Source organism: Macrotis lagotis, chromosome 3 (genome assembly GCF_037893015.1).
Source record: "Macrotis lagotis isolate mMagLag1 chromosome 3, bilby.v1.9.chrom.fasta, whole genome shotgun sequence".
In the NCBI taxonomy this organism is placed as follows: domain Eukaryota; kingdom Metazoa; phylum Chordata; class Mammalia; order Peramelemorphia; family Peramelidae; genus Macrotis; species Macrotis lagotis.
Genome location: NC_133660.1, coordinates 233,435,706 through 233,451,107, shown reverse-complemented (window position 1 = coordinate 233,451,107; position 15,402 = coordinate 233,435,706). Strand labels below are relative to the sequence as shown.

General features: G+C 46.4%; 1 protein-coding gene across 3 annotated transcripts in view; it reads left to right on the top strand.

The window, feature by feature from the left end:
* The first annotated feature begins 9,335 nt into the window (after positions 1 to 9,335).
* The window catches only part of KCNC1 (potassium voltage-gated channel subfamily C member 1), a 77,676-nt gene continuing 71,609 nt past the window's right edge, over positions 9,336 to 15,402 (top strand). For all 3 annotated transcript variants that reach the window (XM_074230171.1, XM_074230173.1, XM_074230172.1), the window contains exon 1: positions 9,336 to 9,905. In XM_074230171.1, coding sequence (XP_074086272.1) covers positions 9,336 to 9,905 — 570 coding nt within the window. The remainder of the gene's footprint in view (positions 9,906 to 15,402) is intronic.

The window sequence follows — 15,402 nt, the reverse complement described above, 5'->3', positions numbered from 1 at the left end:
TGGTAGTAATTATGAATAAATTTAAATTTATCAAGAATAAGCAAATCATACCAGGCTAAATCATTTCCTTAGGGTTATTAGATTGATAGATTTAAAGAATGCCAAAATTATTTAATATTTGAATTCTAGATTGCCATTTGGCAAAATCTTTCATATCTTCTTTATGGAAAAGATGTGGTTGAATGAGTAAACCTAAAATGCAGTGTTTAATATAAGCCTAGAAGATAATCTCTAAAGTAGATCCCCAAGAGCTCCCTTTTACTATGAAGTTCAACATTGTTTATCAAATACTCAGTTAAGAAGAATTTGGTCTAGGGGGATTGTTTCTGTTGGACAACAGAATTGAGACCTAAAAACATCTTTTAGGCTAGAATTATAGGCTCATTCTAATGTGAAGAAATTTAATAGGGATCAATAAAGTCTTTCTTTTGGATCACGGAATGGGCAAAACATAACAACACAACAGTTCATATGAAAAATATGAGCCAAAGGCTGTGGGCAAAAAGGAAATATGTGTCTTAGAAAGAGGAATAAAAAGTTTATATGTTCTTAGATTGCATCAAAGGATTATAATATATAAAATGGGAAAGGCTCTGGTTCTCCTATATTCTGTTCTAGACAGACTAAATCTGGAGTGTTGTACTGAGTTTTGAGTCTACAATTAAGGAGGTATATTGATAAGCAGTAGTGCATCTAGAGGTGTGTGACAGGAATGGGGAAAGGAAAGGAAGACCATACCTTACCAGTACTGAATGAAGGCAATGGAAGCAATTAGCTTGGAGAAGAGAAGACTTGGTGGGGGAATGTGGCGACGGATTTAAAATATTTGAAGAGCTTCCAAATGGAAAAGAGATAAAAGGTATTCTCCTTCATGCTATGGGGGAAGCTAGAAGTAGAGGTAGAAACTGCAGAGAATCAGATATAGGCTCATTGTAAGATGGAAGGAGAATCCTTCCTAACCATTAGAGCTGTCCCAACCAAAGTGAAAAGGGTTGTTTCAGGAGGGAGAGACAGACAGATGAGCAGAGAGACACATGGACAAGGAACAGAGACACAGAAATGTAGAAAGAAAAAAATCTTTGAAGTGCATCAGATACTGTGCTAAATATAGGGAATAGAAAATCAAGCAAGAAAGCTTGTCTTGTCTTCAGAAGAGTTTATATTAGGGACAGCTAGGTGGCACCAGTCCTGGGATCAGGAGGACTTGAGTTCAAATTTGACCTCAGATACTTGTTACTTACTAGTTGTGTTACTTTGGGCAAGTCACTTAACCCCATTGCCTTGTAAAAACAAACAAACAAAAAAGCTTATATTCCAAAGGGAGAAGACTGACTAAAAAGAACACTGGAAAGAAACTGAAGTGGAAGATGAATGAGAGTAGGATGAAGAAACATCTGGAAAGTGTTGTAGACACCAAGGCTCTGACAAAATCAGGTGAAAACTCATATCAGAACTGGGGGACTCAAAGGTGGAGGCCAAGCTCTGGGTGGAGGTGAAGCATAGGTCCATGAGTTCCCTGTCACTATATCATCTTCAAGTAAAGGCTAGATGATCATTTTTTGTAGATGTTGCAGAAAGGATTCTGATTTAAGTATAGATTAATCTAAATGGTTTCTGAGTTATCTCCTAATTCAAGTGATTCTAAAATTTCAAAAGCCCCTTCATAATGGTGATGATGAGTGGCTGAGGGAAAAGAATAAGGGAATGTAGGGAGATAAAATGAGGGGAAGTTGGGGATAGAGTTGATTCATAGGATATCCCTCCCAAATTGAAACCCAAATGTTTGCCTGTTTTTCTCACTCAGGAAGTCTTTGATGAATTCCAGCCTCAGTATATTTGTCCACATCTCTAAGTACCTTCTCAACGTTCTCCTACCCCCCCCATCTCCTAATCATACTCAAGGCACAGTAAAACTCTTCACCATCCATAATCAGACACTACTTGTGTGCCTAGGGTCTCAGCTCACAAGAACCAAATGCCATTTCTTGCCATTGGGGTCAAAAGGGTAGGGATGGGAGGACAGAAGAAAGGTTTCTTTACCTCCTAGAATGTCCAATGCTTCCTGCTCCTGTAGAGTTGCAGGTGGCTGCAGGCAGAAATCACATGTGGCCACAAGATGGCACCCAAACCCAGGTCTACAGAAAAGTCCATGTTAACCTCTAAAGCTCAACTATCAGCTCCAAGGACCTTGAAAAACTTATATTAGACCCTGAGCCAGCTCTGAGACTCTTGTAAGGCTGACCCAAAGGAAATCAGTTCCCTTCCATTTCATGATCCATCTTCTTCTAAAACATCTGAAGGTCTCTCTTCATGTGGCAGCTAGGTGGCACAATGGATAGTGTTGGGCTTGAAGTCAGAGAGACTCCTCTTCTGAGATCAGATTTGATTTCAGGCATTTATTTATTAGCTGTGTGACCTTGGACAAGTAACTAACCCCATTCGCCTCAATTTCTTTATCTGTAAAATGAGAGGGAGAAGAACATAGGTAAACCTCTCCAGCATCTTTGCCAAGAAAACACTAATGGGGTCATGAAGACTCAGACCTGACTGAAAAATGCTTCAACAGCTAAGAAAATCCTCTCTCCAGGCTGGTTTTCTCATTCAGATTAGATTATCACTAAGATCTCTTCCTCCTAGGATTCTAATCTATTTTCACATTCCATCAATCTAATCATTTGACTTACTGATCTAATAAATTAATTTGTACCATGGGTCAATAGGAGTTAACTTACTCTTCCTGTAAGCCACGATCTATTCTCATTAGGACTTTTGGGTAACAGTGACTACCTTTAATATCTGACTAAAAAGATGGAGTTGGATAGGGGAGGAGTGGAGGGGGCATTGTGGCAGATCCGTGGGGCAGATCTTCTGTAGCTAATTGGCAGGGAGTGTACTTTCCACCTTTCTACTCTCTCTGTCCTCTGTCATACTCTTTCTCTGATTCCACATTATGATTTTAGCCAGTTCCTCCCTCTTCCTCTTCATCCCCTAATATTCACTTAGTCTATCCTACAACAACTTACCCTTTCTCCATTGGCCCCTCTTCCTACGGGAGGGAAGGTCAGTGAAAGATGGAGTCAATGAGAAGTGTTCAGTATCCATGGAAAAGGGTATTAATATTCTGAGTGTCCTGGGTCAATGTGATCACTAAGATCACTCTCCTCTGTCCAATAAAATAAATGGGAGCTGAGAAATCCATGGATCAAACTACTAAATCTAGCTCTAACCTGGAATCATAAGGGTCATTACTCAAGAATATTTGGGAATTCTGGTCCTTAGCTATAACTGGATCTCAGTCCGAGGGTCACAAGAGTAAAAACAAGTCAATCTACTTTGGATCTTGGAGCAGGACAGGTTAGGGGAGGAGAAATCTCATTAGCCCCTATGAAATAACCTCTAGGCTACAGCTCTTCAAGGCTCTGTGCTTATCCCTCCAACTCTCACTGAGTCTCTTAGGCTGAGCTGCTATACTTTGCTCTCTCTCCTGTTTGTACCCACTCTAGTTAAGAGAGTCTTTGGTTCTGACTGCCATTTAAGGAAGGTCAATGTCCTAAAGGCAGAAGGAACTCCAGAGGCTATCCAATCTAATTCCATTTTTTTACATCTAGAAAACTCCTGGACGTTAAGAGACTTGCTGAGGTCATACATATAGTAAACATCAATTAAATCCTTACTCAGCATCTACTGCCCATAAACCCTTTGTGCTAGGCTATACTTTTGGGAGATATACAAGACACAAATCCTCAGGAACTCACAGGCTAGTTGATGAATAGATGAGATCCCCTTCTTCCTTTCTTCCTCTCCCACTGAAAACAACAGTAAATGTAAATGTTAGTCTTGAATTAGCATTAAACCATGTGCTTCAGATGGCCAAAGTCCAGAGAAGAAATCTATGAAAATCTGGCACCAAAGACAGCCAGGAACTCAGATAATGTCCCCATATCTTCCCTTTGGCTGGAGTTTTGAGAACTCAAATAATTTCTAGATGCCAGGCTTCTTTGCATCCAGACAATCCATGAAGCACCTAGAGCTTCCATCATCCCCTCTCTTTTCTTTATTCACAGTCACATTGCCTCTATGTTGCACAGGGGTGTTTATTTACAGGGAAAACAAAGAAAATTTATAAATGCAAGAGAAAAGGGTTTGAAAAAAAATTCTTTATCTAATTTGGATGGTCCCAAGCACTTGAATGTCTTCTATCAAACTATAAGTTTCTAGCTAAGCATAGCTCAGATGGCTGTTCCACTTGAATCTGAAATAAAGTTGGTCCCTATCCCATGCAAATTAGAAAGATTTGAGATTAGGTTCTTGATAATCACTAACTTGATAAATAACCACTTTGTCTCCCTCCCCTTACAAAATACTAACCAATATAATTAAGAAGGATATAATTACCATGGAAAAATTAGGTAAAAGTGTTCCCATTATTTCAAAATCATCATCAATAGGATATCAATAAACTTACTCAAACTGACCAAGAAACTTGCATTCTTTCTAAGATCAATGGGACCTGTAGGGGCTCAAAGCTTTGGGGAAGAGTTAGTGTCTGAACTAGACTTGGTAGGATGGACATTTCTCTTTCCATTTATGTGTCTTTTTCAAGCCCTCTGTCATTGTCACGTTTGGTCTCTAGGTGTCTCAGTCTCTCCTCCAGTAAGGAAGGAGACCTTTTTCTGGCTATCTCTGTTAAAAGGAGAAGGAAATGGCAAGGGGAAAGAAGATCTGACTCTGAAAGCAAAAATATTCCTGGGCTCAGCTGAGCACCCCCACTCCCTCCTCTGTCAGTAGAGAATACTTGATCTACCCAGAAGCTCTGGACCTGCCCTGGGGTTTACATAACTCCTGATTCTAACCTATACTCTCTTGAATAATATACCCCAAGTTCATCTTCTGTCAATATCAGCATCAAGATGTCATCATGCCTGCTAGCCAGAAATGCTGCTACTGTGCCCCAGAGCTGACTTGGAACTCCAGTTCAGAAGAGTTGAGTGGGTTCAATACTTTCTCAGTGAGGTTTCTACACTTTCTGTCTAGAAGTCAAGGTAGTGAAGTCAGGATAGTGAGATAACTTCAGACTATGACAATACATCGTTGTCTCTGTCCATGTCTTCCATCAGTGATATCAGACAGATACTGACAAAAGAGTCTTAGGACAAGAATTCTGGTCCTACTCAGTCATTAATTTGCACTATAACCTTGAAGAAGTTACTTGCCCCTCTCTAGGTCTCAGATTCCTCTTTCTTTCCTTTTCTATGATTCTAATTCCTGCTCTTGGTCCTCCCTCTCTCCCATCTTTCTTCAAACTGTCATATATTAGCTCCTCATTGAGGAGAAGGGACTTCTATGATCAAGGATTGGGAGAATTAGGTGCTTCAGACCACAGAAAGTGAGTAAGAAAAGATAAATCTCTTCTCATAAGTTTCCTTTTAAGTCACTACAGGAATCTTGAATAGTGGATTCTCTGGGGACCCCTCTGCTTGTGTCCTCAATCTATGCATCAATATTTAAATAAGGGCCTCATGGCTTCTTAATTAAACTGTCCATTGGACAATCTGTCTAAATACCATTTTCATTGAGCTTAACTGAGATCAATAATCCTCTCTGCATACTCAGCTTTGGAATTGGTCATTCAACTATTTCCCATCTTCCTCCCTGGTGGAATCAAACACATAGAGGGAGAGGAGTGGTGTTTGTGTGTCTGTGTGTGTGTGTGTGTGTGTGTGTGTGTGTGTGTGTGTAAGTGATGAACTGAGAATTGAGCCATAGTAGAGACAGTCACCTATGCCACCTCATCCTCTCTTCTACTAGTTAATAGGTCCTATGCTCTGATCCTACATCTTTCTGCCCCATTAGGGTTGAAGGTGTCTGAAAAGAAGAAAGTGTAGGAAAGAAGGGACATTACACAGGCAGTGATATCAGATCATAAAGGTCAGATCCTTTTAGGGAGGGTGGCAACTTTGGATTGGGGAAATGCCTAAGTCCTATTTTTCTAGAAGCTCCATTATTACAGGATAGGGCAGCTAGGTGGTACAGTGACTAGAGCACTGGTCTTGGGGTCAGGAGATAGGAGTTTGAATCTGGTCTCAGACACTAGACACACACCAACTAGTTGTGTGACCTTGGGCAAGTACTTAAACCTGATTATATCACATCCAGGGCCTTCTTCAGTCATCCTAGTTCATAACTGGCCATTAGACCCAGATGTTTTTTTTTTATATAACTGGTTCTACCCAGTTAACACATGATGAAAAAATGATCTTTTATTGACTTCAGAGTCATTCAAAAAACCTTTCAGCTTCTGCCTTCTTTTCTTCAACTTAGCCCATGATCTTGTGAATTTGAAAGATTGTTCTCCACATCTGGAATGCCTCATGTCCTAATCTCTAATTGTTCAAATCTAGTTTCAGGTGATATCATATAGCAGGTGTGCATTTTCTCTCTGTCCTTCTCTGTCTCTCTCTCTCTCTCTCTCTCTCTCTCTCTCTCTCTCTCTCTCTCTCTCTCTGTCGACCCAGATGGTTTTGAAGGAGAAAGTGAGGCTGACAACACAATCCCTCCCTGCCCAACTCAGATTCAATTTATGTGCTTGTCATGGCATCGCTTCTCTGTTGTCATGGTCTTCTTCAAGAAGAGGGACAAAATATCATCATCATCATTATTAGAGGGTCCAGGTTAAATGTAACCAAAGGAGTTGTTACCATGATGGGGTCAATAGAGAGGTTCCAAAGCTTGCTGCCATTGGACTTTACTGTTCACAGTGGAGTTCTCCAGAAGCAATGAGACTAGGATCGGTCAGTCAGTGTTCAGTATAAGGGGGGAGTAAGTGGAACATACAGAGTCCCTGAGGGAGTTTCCAGGGTTGATTTGTCTTTTAGGGGTAAGAAGGGGTGTCTAAAGTGTCATATATAATGTGAATTGTTGTATTAGGGAAGAAGTCACTGGGGGATTTTGAAATGAATGTGATGTGGGGGGATATCCAGAGTAACTGAGAGGGTCAATTCCTGGGGTCAGTATGAATCAAGGGTAAGTGGTGAGGTTCCAGTAAATGATAAGTGTTCACAACCAATGTGTAAAGTCATTGGAGAGGATCCAAGAGAAGTGTAACTAGGTGCGGTTCATCTTTAGAGGTCCTGGGTAAGAGGAATGAGGGGATTCAGGGAAAAATTCTGGAATCAATGAAGTGAAAAGAATGCTATATTGGAAACCAGAGCACATGAGTTTGCTAGCTAGCTCTACAAATTGCCTCCTGTGTGACCTTGGCCAAGCCACAACCTCTCTGAGCCTCTTTTTCTCGTATGTAAAATGAGGAGGTTATTCTAAACGACCTCGAAGGTATCTTCTAGCTCTATGAATCTATAATCCTATAAACAATGTGTGTGTGGGGGGAATGAGAGGGTTATCAGAGTTTTCTGCCTCAGTCTCATCTTCTGTCTTTCCAAAAAGAGGTAGATTCGGAAGTCTCTGTGTTTGAGGAGTAGATCTGTTTGTTGGCAAGCTGAAGGAGAACGGGGGCTGGCAAAGTCACAGCACTTGGCTAGCCACCAATGCCTGCTGGGATCCAGCGTGTCCCGAGTGTGTCCCGGTCTCATCTCCCTACTGCTCTCCGGGAGATCTTGCCCCTCATGAGAGCTGCCTTCGCTGCACCTTGGGCTGCTCAGGATGAGGGCCAGGGCAAAGGGATGGGTGCCCAGATCAAGGTGTTTAGTGTAAGGCAGGAGGACCTCGTCTCATCGCCGGCTCCTCTGGGCGCCTCCAGCACCAGGGTGGAGAGAGGACTGGGTGAGGTGGGAGGAGGGGAGTGAGAACAGAACGAGGGCTCTTTAGGACCCAGAGCAGCGCCTCCACCAGCTGGCGAGTGCGGCTGCGCGAGCTGGGTGCCAGTGTCCGGAGACCGACCGGGCGGACTGGACTGGGACCGAGCCGCCGCTCCAGGGGCAGCATCTCCACCAGCAGCAGCCTAGTCGGCGGCTGCCGCCTCCCGGCTCCCGCGCCGCCCCCAGCCTCCCTGACCCTTGGGACTTCTTAGGTGTAGCGCCCCCCTTCCTCGGACCGGGATCCCCCCCGCGACCGGAGGCAACCCACGCCAAGCCCAGCCGTTTGTGTCTGCAGAGAGCCGCCCCGGAGGAGCGGGACCCCGGAGGAGAGGAGCCGAGCCCGAGCTCCAGCCAGGGACGACCCCGGCGCAGCACCGCCCAGCGCAGCCCCGCTTCGGGAGCTGTCCTTTCAGCACTGTCCCCGGGAACCCAGAGAAGCTCCACCAGGGGAGAGAGCGGGGAGCGAGGCAGAAAGGAGAGGAGGGAGAGGAGGAGAGGAAGAAGGAGAAGCAGAAGGAGGAGAGGCGCAGAGGCGCGCAGGAAGGCGGCAAGAGAGCAACTCCCGGGCCCCTGCCCGCAGGGTCCGGCAATTCCTCGGGGAGGCTGCGCTGGGAGCCGGGCAGGCGAGCGGGCGCGGCGGGAAGGGAGCCCCGGAGGAGGAGAACAGAGCCAGCGGGTCCCTCCGCTCTGTCTCCGCTCCAAGCTGCGTCTCCGCTGGCCCGCTTTTGCCCTCGCCCGCGCCGGGGGCTGGGAGGCTGCTGGTAATTCTTCCCTCCCCCTTCCCAGAGGGAGGAACCAAGGAGCCCCCGCCTTCCAGTCCCTCTCTTCCCATCCTGTGGACCCCGGGAAAGCGGCTCGTTCTGCCTCCCAACGCAGGCGCCTGGCCCTCTTACTGTCTCCGGGCTCTCGAAGGCTCCTCGATTGTCCCTCAGATGACATATTGATTCATGTATTTATTCTCACGCTGCTGCTGAGATGGGAGCACGAGCCAGGCCCCCCCCTCCTCCTCCTCCTCTTCCCCCGGCCCGCAGCTGAGCGCTCCTTCAGCCTCCCTCCCCACCTTCTCTCCCCTCGGCCTCGGTAGCTGGACACCGCTTCTGCCCGTCCACGTCTGGCAGCAACACCTCCCCCCACCCCCCTCCCGCGACCCTCACAGCCTCCCAGGGCTCGGTGTCTCTTTCCATCTCACTCCGACTGATAGAGGCAGAGGCTGGAAAGGGGTGGCGGGAGGGGGGAGGGCGTTCGTATATGGGGGCCCGGGACTGTCAGAGGTGCTAGGGAGTCGGGTCGCCGCCGCAGGGTAGGGGGCGGGGCGGCGAGAGGAGAGCCAGGCTCTAACTGTGAAGGCGCAGCTCCTTCCCGCCTGCCCTCCCGAAGGTGCTGCTCTTGGCTGCGCCCCCTCCCCAGAATCTTGAGAGAAAGATACCGCCCCCCCCCCCACTATCCACCACAGCCCCCGAATCCCAGCCCGTCGCTCCCATGGGTGCCCTCGGCCTGCGACATGCCTAAGGGGAAGCCGCGATGGGCCAAGGCGACGACAGCGACCGCATCGTGATCAACGTGGGCGGGACGCGGCACCAGACGTACCGCAGCACCCTGCGCACCCTGCCCGGGACCCGGCTGGCCTGGCTGGCCGAGCCCGACGCCCACAGCCACTTTGACTATGACCCGCGCTCCGACGAGTTCTTCTTCGACCGGCACCCGGGCGTGTTTGCGCATATCTTGAACTACTACCGAACGGGCAAGCTGCACTGCCCGGCTGACGTGTGCGGCCCCTTGTACGAGGAGGAGCTGGCCTTCTGGGGCATCGACGAGACGGACGTGGAGCCCTGCTGCTGGATGACCTACAGGCAGCACCGCGACGCCGAGGAAGCCCTGGACAGCTTCGGCGGCGCGCCTCTGGACAACAGCGCCGAGGACGCGGACGGCGATGGCGCGGGGGACTCGGGGGATGGAGAGGATGAGCTGGAGATGACCAAGGGCCTGGCGCTCAGTGACTCCCCCGACGGCCGCTCGGGCGGCTTCTGGCGCCGCTGGCAGCCGCGGATCTGGGCGCTCTTTGAGGACCCCTACTCATCCCGTTACGCGCGGGTAAGTGCCTCTTTTCCCCTCTTCTCCCACGCTCTTGGGAAACCACAATACCCTTTCCCCACCCCCATCCTCACCTTCTAGGCTTGGGCTCTTCTTCCCTTCCATCCCTGCTCTCTCTCTCTCTCTCTCACACACACTCTGTGGTCACACCTCTACCGCTGGGGGGCACTGCTGATGTTCTCCCATGAGCCCCTCACAAGACGGTCTCGGCATTGGGGGGTCCCCAAACTACCCGGGTGCCCCCTCCGAACGCTCGGAGAGCTCTGGATTTGGGGTGGAGAAAACCACTGAGGAAGTCCGAAGAGAGGAGATCTTGGGGTTCTAGGTTCCAAAGCTATAAGGGGCCTTAGACAGAACTGGCCCAATCTCTTCATTGTACAAAGGGAGAAACTGAGGTCAGAAGGATCAAGCAGATTACTGAAGGCCACACATTTAAATAAGTAGCAAAGCCCGCATTCGAACCCATGGGTTAAATTTTGCCTCGTGTGTGTGTGTGTGTGTGTGTGTGTGTGTGTGTGTGTGTGTGCGCACCCGCCTGCCAGCTTCCTATCGCCCCTGGCAGCCCCTCCCCCGGCCCCTCGCCGGCGGGAAGAGATGGGGGGGAGGGTGGCGACTGCGGTTCAGGCTGCAGAAGGTACCCTCGGTTTCCCTCTGATAACAGAAGGGGAAAGGGAACGGGACTCATTTCGAGGAAGTGGAAGGAGGCTAGTGACGGGAATATTGGGGAATAGATAACTCTTCCCCAGTGGGGGGATTGGGATGGGGCGAGGCCGGGAGAATCTTTATAACTACAGGTTATAAGTATAGATGGGACAGTGGGGATCTTTCAGGTAAAAGGGATTAATCCCAAGGCCAGAAAACCCACCTCTGTCCTCTCACCCCAGCTCAGGGACAGGATAGGTTCTTGTTCCTCATCTTCCCCTTTCATCCACTCCCCTCACATACAACTCGTTCCAGCCCTGGCAGGATCTCCAGCTTCTCCTGTGAGTGCAGCACGGTTCCCTAGGCTAGACAGAGAAGAGAGGAAGGGAAGTTGATGATGGAGACTCTCAAGAAAGGCTGGGAGAGCACTATATTTAACATGCCTTTCCCTATGGTCTCCAGGCTCTTGGAGGCTGGAGAAATCAGGCCAGGAGTGGTCCCTGGGGGAGAAACAGCTGAGTCAAATGGTAGGTGGGTATGTATTTAGCCAGAGAGGAGTGGGCCTTGGAAATGCTGTCTGCCTCAGGCAGGGTCTGGCTAAACCTCCATTCCTGCTTAGATGTTAGACTCCCCAACACTCAATCTGCATGTTCTAGGTCCACAGAGCCTCCCACTGCGGCTGAGCTGTGGAGATTCCCTCCCCTTCACAAAGGGGACAGGAGGAAGTTACTTCTACTGAATCTCAATCATAAAAGCACAGAATGCTAGATCTGAAAAAGACCTTGAAAATTTTTAACTTAAAAATTCCCATATTTTACAAATGAGGAAACTGAGGTCACTAGTGAAGAGGAAAATGACTTTCCCAAGGTCACACAATTGGCTTGTGGCAGAGCTAGGATTAGAATCCAGGTCCCCTGATGACCAGTCTAGTCTTCTTTCCCCTTCATTGCTTTCCTGAGAAAGTCTTGGTTGCCTTCTGTTGTCCTTGGAACCACTTAAGCAGGTGTCTGCAGAGGGCTTCCCTCTAAGGAAGCAGTGACCTTGGCAAGAGGGTTATGTAACCAGAAAGGTCTTGGTTAGAAGCTGAAAGAACTGGTGGGGACAGCAGGGGACAGACATAGTAGCAGGCAGGTTTCATGAGTGGCCCAGTAGGGAGGGCATTGAACCAAGGGTCTGTACTTTCTGGTAGACCTGTCAGGTTGATACACCTGATCCTGACCTTGGAAAAGTGTCACCTTTTCCTGTCTTGGGAGCTACCTCATAAAATAATAGATCATTTTCCCTAAGTTTGCTTCTTGAATTTCAAGAGTTGTTAAGAAGTCAGTATGTCTCCCACCAGACCCCCTTTCTCTCACCAATTTTTAGAACTAATATTTATAACTCAAGTTATAGGGCAGATGGAGGTCCCCAAGGTTATAGATCTGTGCTTCCAGGTCACAATTCCTAGGTCCTGTCCCAGTTTAAACAAAACAATAACAATGAATCTCCCTCCTCTTCCTGTTCCTATCTTTATCCACTTATATCATGTATGTGTATACAGGGTGGGGAAAATTCTTTTTTGGAGTCTGGGAAGCTGGGAGTTAGGGAACAATGGGTACATCCCTTTGATGGCACTCATTATCTAGAAACTTTGTTTTGAAACATTTTTCAGAGTTCCAAATTTTGCTGAAAAAAAAATCCTTTTTGAGGGCAATTGAGAGATGAAGAATGGAAGTCTAGGAATAAGGGCTGGGGGGTGAGGTGAAAAGAATGTTCTAAAACAGTTGAATTGTTTTTAAAAAGATACAAATATACTGTTTCTAAGTACCGACTTACAGACCTTTGAATATCAGTTTGGAGGGACCTTAGAACACAGATCGTAGAATGTCAGAACTAGAAATGAATGTCAGAGATGTGGGAAACCTTAGAAACATCTAGTTCGACTCACTTTACAGATAAAGAATCCAGGAAGTGCCTCAGTTTTATGTTATTATTTTGCTTCTTAAGACAAGTACAATAGTTCTCAAATCAAGTGGGTTTCTCAGATTCAGGACCAGAAATAGGAGAGGACCTCTAAGTCTATAGCCCAAAATGAAGGAATCATGCTTCCTTTGGGGGTGGGGGGAATGGCTGAGAATGAAAGTCTTGGCCCATGAAAACCTTGGCAGTGACCCCATGCAAGAAAGAGTGACAAAAATGTCACTTACCCAGCTGATATTCATTTTACCTTCTGCTCCTGCCATGGATCTGTGATATGGTGAAAAGAAGGCTGAACTTAGAATCATAAAGCCAGAATCTGAATTCTTTTTCTGTCACTTACTAGTTATGTGACTTTAGACAGGTCACCTCTTTTCTCTGGACCCCAGTTTCCTCATCTGTAAAATGAGGGAGTTGAACTAGATAGGCCCTGTTTCCTTTTACCTCTTAATCCTTGTTTTTGTGATCTTCAGAACCCATTTTTTTTTCCTGCCCTTTAACTCCAACCCTTTGACTGCCAAATTCTCTCATTGCTATCTCTTGCATAGAATCTCGGAACCACAGTTTGTTAGACTTAAGAGGGACTGGTGAGATCATCTACTCTGATCTCTTCATTTTATATAGCTGGAGAACCAGACCATGAGAAAGGAAGTCGCTAACCTAAGATCAGAGAGTCAGGGGCAGAGCCAGAATTTAAACCCAGATCTCTTAACTCCCAAGTAGAGTTCTTTTTGTGACACCCCATGCTTCCATCTCTGTAATTCATCCTGGCTGAGTCTTTGTTCTTTCTGTCAGATGTATTTTTCCCTGGATTGTTGAATGGTGAGATTTAGCTGGTGGTTGAATTTCTTCCTAGGCATCAATATGGTGTGTTGGGATATGGTGTGTGTGTGTGTGTGTGTGTGTGTGCTGCTCATGTTTGGGAAGAAAGATAAGATTTAGTCTCACTCTATTGCCCTATTTGTCAGTCTATTTGCTGGTCTCTTAGAGCACAATAGTGTTTACTTTCCCTCTCCATTTTCTTACCCTCAAGAAACTCCCCTCCACGTGTTCACGCATGAGAACGCACACAAACACACATGATCTCCCCTCCTACCCACCATGGGCTGGGTGGCTGGTGAGTAGGCACCATCTGTACATGCCTTACCCTGCTACCATTCCCTGGAAACCCTACAATTTTCTGTTGAAGTGTGTATTTGGTGTTGCTTGAGAGGGAATACAAAAATTCTGGCTTGGAGATATTTTGCAGGGGGAATGGATTTGTCAAGGCTACAAGCCCTGGAATCAAGGCTTCTGAATAGCAGTCATCCAGGGAAGTTATGACCTATCCATCACTCAGTCACCTTTACTGGGCATACACTTTAGTCATAGGATTTCAAAGATGGGAAGGATTGTAAAGATCATTTATTCAAATCCCTTTATCTTACAGATCAAGCAATATATAATAAGGATTTATTAAATGCCTACAACATGTCAGCCATTATGCTGATTGTTGAGGATACTAAGGCATAAATAAAATAATCCTCATTCTTAAAGGTCTTATATTCTGGTGGGGGGGGCAGGGAAGGAGATGTCCATATATCAGTATAAACAAAGTATATGCACAGTGATATGGACATTAGCAGCTCAGGGAAATAGGATAGGCTTCACAGAAGAAAATTAAGGATTCTAAGAGGCAGAGATTATTGGGGAGGGTGTTCCAAGTAGGAGGCATGGCCTATGCAAAAAACAGAGATGACAGGAGTGCCTTGTGTCAGAATTATAGAGAACAAAGGAGAATAATAAGAAATTAAGTTTCAGAGAGCACAAGTGACTTGCTTAAGGCTACACAGGCATAACTGTAGTCAAAAGGCAGCTAGATAGTACAGTGCATGGAGCACCAGTCCTGGAGTCAGGAAGATCTGAGTTCAAATTTGACCCAGACATTTGACACTTACTAGCTTGTGACCTTGGGCAGTTCACTTAACCCTGACTGTCTCACATTCTATGCTATTTCCAGTTGTCCTTGCTTCAATGGACCCAGATGACTCCGGAGGAGAAAGTGAGGCTGGTGATTTTGCACAGCATGCCCCTCACTCAAATCCAATTCATTTGCATGTCATGATATCATTATCTGGTGTCATGGTCTCCTTTGAGAATGAAGGACAAGTATTATGAATTCCAGGTCTAGTCCTGTTTCACAAAGGTTCTAGGTTCTGTGTGCTGCAGGGGATCTGTCCTTTGCTTTCAGTGAGCTCCCTCAGGACCAACAAGCCTCAAAAGTAAAAGCTAATCAAATATTAAATTGTGTGATCCAGACCCTAAGAATTTTGCCTGTGAAGTTGGAAAGGAGGCATCCTAAGACTAGAGATAGTGGTAGAAATAGCTGAGTAAATATTCAGAGATTAAAATGATCATTGTTTGCTTTTGGGACAGGGAGAAGGCTGCCTGTTGTAGAGAGTATTTGTTCCAGTATAGTGGTTAAAAAGTTTGGATGGAGTTTTGATATCATGAATCATTTTGTTTTGGGGGGGGGGTTGCAAGGCAAATGGGGTTAAGTGGCTTGCCCAAGGCCACACAGCTAGGTAATCATTAAGTGTCTGAGGTTGCATTTGAACTCAGGTCCTCCTGACTCCAGGGCCAGCACTCTATCTACCGGGCCACCTAGCCACCCCAACTGCTTTGTTTTTGAACAGAAGAATATAGGACTTAGGCTGTCACCAACTTAAGGAGTACTTAGAAAACATTTAGCCCCAAACCCTGATTTTACAGAAGGACAAATGACTTGCCCAAATTCATGTAGCTAGTCAGTAGCAGGACTTGAACCCATGTCTTTCTTGCTCTATACCATCGAATACCAGGTCTTAAGGGATTTTATTCCAGATACCTGTACAGGACAGATGGAGGGGAAGTGAAAACA